This window comes from Zeus faber (assembly GCF_960531495.2).
Source record: "Zeus faber genome assembly, chromosome: 3".
In the NCBI taxonomy this organism is placed as follows: Eukaryota; Metazoa; Chordata; class Actinopteri; order Zeiformes; family Zeidae; genus Zeus; species Zeus faber.
Window position 1 is genome coordinate 4,293,484 of NC_137190.1, and position 6,848 is coordinate 4,300,331.

Genomic DNA, 6,848 nt, shown 5'->3' on the forward strand with positions numbered 1-6,848 from the left:
CGCGCACGCTGCAGGTTTTCGGGACTGGGTTCCCAAGGAGCTGCAGCGGGTCGGCTGCGTGGAGCTGCTCAACACGGTCCAGAAGAGGGTTCGACCCAAACTGCACGCCTTCGGAGGGATTCATGAAGGTAGGGCAGCGTTCCTAACCCTTCATTCTGTTCAGGCTTTTACATTTTATTATACTTTATATTGGAATCTTTATATTACATTTATTATTTTACATTGCATCATATTCTATTACATTATATTCTATTACATTATATGACATTAAATTATATTACATTATATTACATTAAATTGCATTACATGATATAACATTAAATTATATTACATTACAGTATATAACATTGCATTATTTTACATTATATTAAATTACATTATATTACATTAAATTATATTACATTAAATTACATTACATTATATAACATTAAATTATATTACATTATATTACATTAAATTACATTATATAACATTACATTATATTACATTGCATTATATTACATTACATTATATAACATTGCATTATATTATATTAAATTACATTAAATTATATTACATTAAATTACATTATATAACATTACAATATATTACATTACATTATATAACATTGCATTATATTACATTACATTAAATTATATTACATTAAATTACATTATATAACATTACAATATATTCCATTACATTATATAACATTGCATTATATTAAATTACATTATATTACATTATATTATATTACATTACATTATATACCATTGCATTATATTGCATTATATTACATCATATTAAATTACATTATATTACATCATATTAAATTACATTATCTTACATTACATTATATTATATAACATTTCATTATGTCACTGATCAGACACTTTTGTCAAAAACAAATAATAAATACATTTTTGTCAGTGTCAAACAAATGTGTGTCACAGTCTGAACCTTCTCTGGGAATAAGCAGATTAGTAGAGTCGTTAGAGGGGAGAGAGATCCTCACGGGGTCGACCAGGCCAGTGGACTCCGCCCGCTCCGTCACTTGGTTTGACCTTTACACTTTGCACTTTGACCTCTGTGTTCTCTAAACTGAACTGAGCCCACAGAGCGGACCCCAAACGCACCACGTGAACGACAATCAGAGCCAGCCGAGGGGCGTTAAAATGATATAAAAAATAAACTGATAAAATAGAATAAAAGGTGAAATACAATGAAAATAAACTCTTGTTTGGATTTTGATTTTACTTGTGTTCACGTCGTGACGCAAACGAGCGGAGGGACGCGGTGCAGGGAGCTCAGCGGCCACCACGTGGCGCCGGGCTCCCTCGCTCTTCTTCTTCCTCTGTTGATGTCACTGTTGTTTCACGCCAAAATCCAAACGTCGCCGCTTGGGGGGGGGGGGCCGCGCAGCGACCACGCAGCGACCACGACGCACGCGACGGATGAGCGAGACGGTGAGCTCCGCCCGAAACGGACGGAGCTCGGCGATGCGCCGGGAGTCCCCGCGGCGCGCGGAGACACCGCACCGTCTGAACAGTGCACGGGTGTGATAGTCGCACAGACACGGAGGGAGGGATGGGAAGATGGATGGAGGGATGGGAAGACAGACAGACAGACAGGCAGGCAGGCAGGCAGGCAGGCAGGCAGGCAGGCAGACAGACGGATGGAGGGATTTATTCATCCGCACCAGTTTCTCAAGGTTAAAACAAACTTGTTTTCCAAAAGAACGTGGAGTGCATCAGTTGAGCTGAGCAGTAAATGTCTCATAGCGGGGGGAGGTTTGTGGGAGGATGGAGGTGGGGGTGCGGGCCATAAAACAGAGAGAGTGTTGGGTGGGGGTGAGGGTGAGGGTGGGGGTGAAAAATTGGAATTGCTGCCAGGAGCGCGGAAGGCGGGGGAGGGGTTATTGCTCTGAGATGAAGATAAGCTCGATTGGCCGCCAGATGAAGGCCAGGCTTCCATGCACTCCTCCACCCACCCTCCCTCCATCCATCCATCCCAACCTCCATCCCTCCCTCCCTCCATCCATCTATCTCTCCATCACTCCATCCAAGTTCAAGAGAATATCCATCCATCCCTCCATCCAACCCTCCCTGCATCCATCCATCCCTCCATCCAACCCTCCCTGCATCCATCCATCCCTCCACCCAACCCTCCCTGCATCCATCCATCCCTCCACCCAACCATCCCTGCATCCATCCATCCCTCCACCCAGCCCTCCCTGCATCCATCCATCCCTCCACCCAACCCTCCCTGCATCCCTCCATCCCTCCATCCAACCCTCCCTGCATCCATCCATCCCTCCACCCAACCCTCCCTGCATCCATCCATCCCTCCACCCAACCCTCCCTGCATCCATCCATCCCTCCATCCAACCCTCCCTGCATCCATCCATCCCTCCACCCATCCTCCCTCCATTCATCCCTCCATCCATTCATCCCTCGCTCCATCCCTCCCTCCATCATCCCTCCATCCTTCCCTCTATCCATCCATCCTTTACTCTCTCCATCCCTCCCTCCCTCGAAATATTATTCATCGCAATTATTTGTATTACGAGCAGAATGGGTTTATTTTGTCAACTACATTTTCACATACAAGCTTGGGAGTCTGAAAATATAAAACTAGAAAGAAATATATGTTTAAAATTTTTGCCAAATTTCAAAAACAAAAATGCCAAATATACAAAAAAGAACACTACACACAAAGAAAACTAATTACAATTTGGTCAACTAAAATGTTGTGATCAGGACTATTCAGACACATTTTGTTTTAAATTAAAATTTTAAAAATAAAACAAGAATAAACAATTGAAAAGAAAATTGCCAAATTTTAAGGAAAATGGCCCCAAAAAAATTCAAATTTGAAATGGTCACTTGTACTAAATATATAGTATACACAAAATCCTGCATCGTCAACTACGATTTTATGATTGTGACAGTTTAACACATTTCATTTAAAAATACAATTTAAAAATATAACAACAAAAGCCAAATGTAATAAAACAAAAATAAAACAGCAACATTTCTAAATAAAGAAAGAGAAAATCAACTAAAATGTTATGATTGTGACAATTGAAGACACATTTCATTTGAAAAGAAAATGTAAATATTACTAAATTCTTCAACTTGGTGTGAAGAGTTTATGAGAATATTAAATGTGTGTGTGTGTGTGTGTGTGTGTGTGTGTGTGTGTGTGTGTGTGTGTGTGTGTGTGTGTGTGTGTGTGTGTGTGTGTGTGTGTGTGTGTGTGTGTCCTCCACCAGGCTACGGCATCATGACAGACGGCTTCACGACGTTCATCAACGCGTCCACGTGCACCGTCAGTTTCCAGCCGACCAACCCGCCCATCGTGTTCGACCTGCCCAACCCCTCCAGCTCCTGAGGCGGACCCCGCCACGACCCCCCACGATAAACCACGTGTTTTTTCTATGAATATGTCCAAAAAAAATACAATAAAAATATCTAAGTGTTTCTTTACAAAAAAAGTAAAAAATAAATACTGATCTACTCCGAACAGTTTTTGAGACAGAGGCTCCGAGGAAACTCGCCACGGGGAGGAATTTTGGGGGAAACAATGACGTGGTTAAACAATCTTGTTCTTGATAAATATTGGTCTGATCTGTAAGATAAATTATGCTTTGTGAATTTGTACAATTGCTTTTTTTTTTGTTGTTTTAGTTTTTTTTCTCGGTTCGTGTTGGCTGGACAATGGATGCTGTTGTTTATTTTGTATCATCCGATATTTTATTTTTTTTGTTTAGATATCCGTTTTATTTTTTCTCGTCAGTTGCTCTTTCTTATTGGCTGACAGGGACGCTGCCTTAAACTAGCTTTAATGTTCTCAGCTAGAGCCCCACTCTCTGCTAGATCAGAGAAAATTCCTTATTTATTACCCATTATCCCAGCAAAATTTGAATCCTAAAATAAGTACAAAAAAAAAAAAAAAAAAAAAAAAATCCTCCCTGGCATCTCTTTATGGATTTCTGTTCTGATAAAAATTTGGAAAAATGTATGTAAAAATATATAAATATATTCTATATTCATGTTGTAAAACATGTGTACTAAAAGTTGTGTTGGACAAAAATCTTAAAAAAAAAAAAAAAAACCGTTCTGGTTCATTAAATTCTTTTGCCGTACGCACCCGCATCATTCTGCCATCCCATAATACTCCGACGTATCTACAACTCGGTTTCGTAGAGATCCGTCTGGAATTGAGGGGGGGAAACCTTTCCAGCCCCACAGGCGGCGGCGGCGGCTCCGCCTGCCTGCCCAAAAAACACGGTTCGGTTGTCCTTTGAAAAAGTGTAAATCTGATGGTGTTTGTGTTCCTGCTCTCTCTTTGTTTTTTTCTCTCGTTTTGCACTGTGTAAATGCAATCTTGCTAGCACAAAAAAATCAAAAAAAACGTTGCCAATAGTTGTCTCAACTTTGCCGCTGTAAATGCTCTTTTGTGCTCTGTTCCTCTCGTTTTGATTTCTCTCTCTCTCTCTGATTGTATCACTTCTCATGGAAATGTTACTTCTTTTCTTTCAGTTTATTGTGATATATTTAGCTGCCTTTATATGCAAATAAAATTGCAAGATTTTTACTTACGAACGTCCCGCTTGTCTTGCTTTGAGCGGCTCTGCGCGTGGGGTCTGTGGCTTAAGAAGCCGGTGAGGAAGGGCGCCGGCCGTCCGGCCCCGCGACCCCGGACCCGCCCTGACCTCGGGCTAAACCGGCGTTGACGCGGCGGCCTGCCGAGCGTCCCCTGGTCCCAGGCGGTCGGGTGGTGCAGGTCACCTGATGCAATCGCCTTCATTTAAGGTGGTGCCGTGTGGGCGCTGCCGCCGCCGCTGCCACCGCCGCCGCTGCCGCTGTTGGTCGGATGAAATTCAACAACACACGGGAACACACGTCTCGCTCATCCGTCGCGTGCGTCGTGGTCGCTGCGTGGTCGCTGCGCGGCCCCGCCCCCCCCCCCCCCAAGCGGCGACGTTTGGATTTTGGCGTGAAACAACAGTGACATCAACAGAGGAAGAAGAAGAGCGAGGGAGCCCGGCGCCACGTGGTGGCCGCTGAGCTCCCTGCACCGCGTCCCTCCACTCGTTTGCGTCACGACGTGAACACAAGTAAAATCAAAATCCAAACAAGAGTTTATTTTCATTGTATTTCACCTTTTATTCTATTTTATAAGTTTATTTTTTATATCATTTTAACGCCCCTCGGCTGGCTCTGATTGTCGTTCACGTGGTGCGTTTGGGGTCCGCTCTGTGGGCTCAGTTCAGTTTAGTTTGGAGAACACGGAGGTCAAAGTGCAAAGTGTAAAGGTCAAAACAAGTGTGGGAAACACGGGAATGACCACGAGAATAAGTTGGATCTTTGTCTCCGATTTCGGTCTGATTTTGCAACAATTTGTGACTGTGTGTGTGTGTGCGTGTGTGTTGGTCTTCCCATCAAGCGACGACTCTGCTCAAAGACGACCTGCGACAAGAAACTGCTTTTTAGCGGCCGTCAAGGTGGAGTTTTGCCCCGGGAAGGCGGAGGTGGGAAGGCGGAGGCGTCAAACGCACGACGGGCGCTCGTCCCTGGCGCGCGCAGCGCCGACGGCTTCCTGACGGACAGGAAGTGAGGCTCCTTCTCCAGGTCGGCGGCGGCCCCCTCCGCCGCTTTTGGAAGGCGCGGCGAGAAGCCTGAGCGCTCGCAGAGAAAAAAAAAAAACAACCTGCGGCGCCGCCGTGATGTTCGTCCGGATCCACGTTGCAACTCGAGGCCGTCGTCGTTGCCTCGTGTTTTCAGGACGATTCGTGTCTCGTTTTATTTAATTTTTTTCCCGCTACACGCTGACACAGATCCTTCGTCAGAGGCCAAAAATAAAATGGGTTTTGATTCACGCGGCGCCTTCGCTGTCCCTACACACACACACACGCACACACACACGCACACACACACACGCACACACGCACGCACACACGCACACACGCACGCACACACGCACACACACACGCACACACACACGCACACACCCTGACTTTCCCATCGTCTGAACATCAAAGCAGCCTAACCAATTAACTCTTCCCCAAAAAGCAGAGCAGCAGCAAAGCATCGCCCCCAGCCGCCCGCCACCCCCACCCGGCTCCACCAGCACCGCCCGCACATTACCATAATCCAGTCTAATCATATTACCGTAGGCCACAGATGAGCAGGGGGAGACACGTTCACGCCGCCTCGGCTGCTCTGGGAGGCGCCGGGTGCGTTTCTGAAATGTGTGTAAAGCTCTCCGCTGCGTCTTGCGTGTGCGGAGAGCTTCCTCTTTGTTTGTTTGTTTTTTGTTTTTGTTTTTTTTGAGGGGGGGGGGGGGGGGGGGGGGGGTTTCCGTAGCGCTCATCACTTCCGTGCACTTCCTGCGGGGACGCCTCGTCTTTCAGTCTTTTTACCCGTGGGGGGGCGAGCGGTGCCGGCCACGTCGTCGTCGGTCGGGGCTTCTGCCGTGACAGCACACATGAAAACACCAAATAGAGAAAAAAAAGTAAAAATTGGCAAAGAAAACCCCCCAGTTTAACAAATATATACAAAATATATATGAAATACAAAACCCAAATATGCACGCTGGTCTCTCCTCCCTCTGGTGCTCATAAGTTTCAGAGCAGTGACTGGTTTGGGTGAAAACCTGAGCTCTGGTCTCAGATGGACGGTTTGTTTATTTCTCTCTGTGGGGAGGTGGAGGGCGGGGCGGCGTCTGGAAAAACCAAAATATACATTAAGGAGTCGTTTCACCCCCCCCGGTCCGAGGCGCGGGGGGCGAGGTGGGGTTACGCCCACTTCAGAACTCTGACGCCCGACGAAACTGTGACTAATTGTTTTTATGAAGGAATTGGA

At 45.5% G+C, this 6,848-nt stretch overlaps 1 protein-coding gene across 3 annotated transcripts in view; it reads left to right on the forward strand.

Moving 5' to 3' along the window:
* Nucleotides 1–5,528, forward strand: part of mpped2a (metallophosphoesterase domain containing 2a) — a 55,192-nt gene extending 49,664 nt beyond the window's left edge. For 2 of the 3 annotated variants that reach the window (XM_079997691.1, XM_079997692.1), the window contains exons 7-8: nucleotides 15–128; nucleotides 3,254–4,582. In XM_079997691.1, coding sequence (XP_079853817.1) covers nucleotides 15–128; nucleotides 3,254–3,372 — 233 coding nt within the window. In that variant the 3' untranslated portion in view covers nucleotides 3,373–4,582. Of the gene's footprint in view, nucleotides 1–14; nucleotides 129–3,253; nucleotides 4,583–5,430 lie in introns of those variants that run through there. The other variant, XM_079997693.1, reaches the window with a different exon arrangement.
* The last annotated feature ends 1,320 nt before the right edge of the window (nucleotides 5,529–6,848 follow it).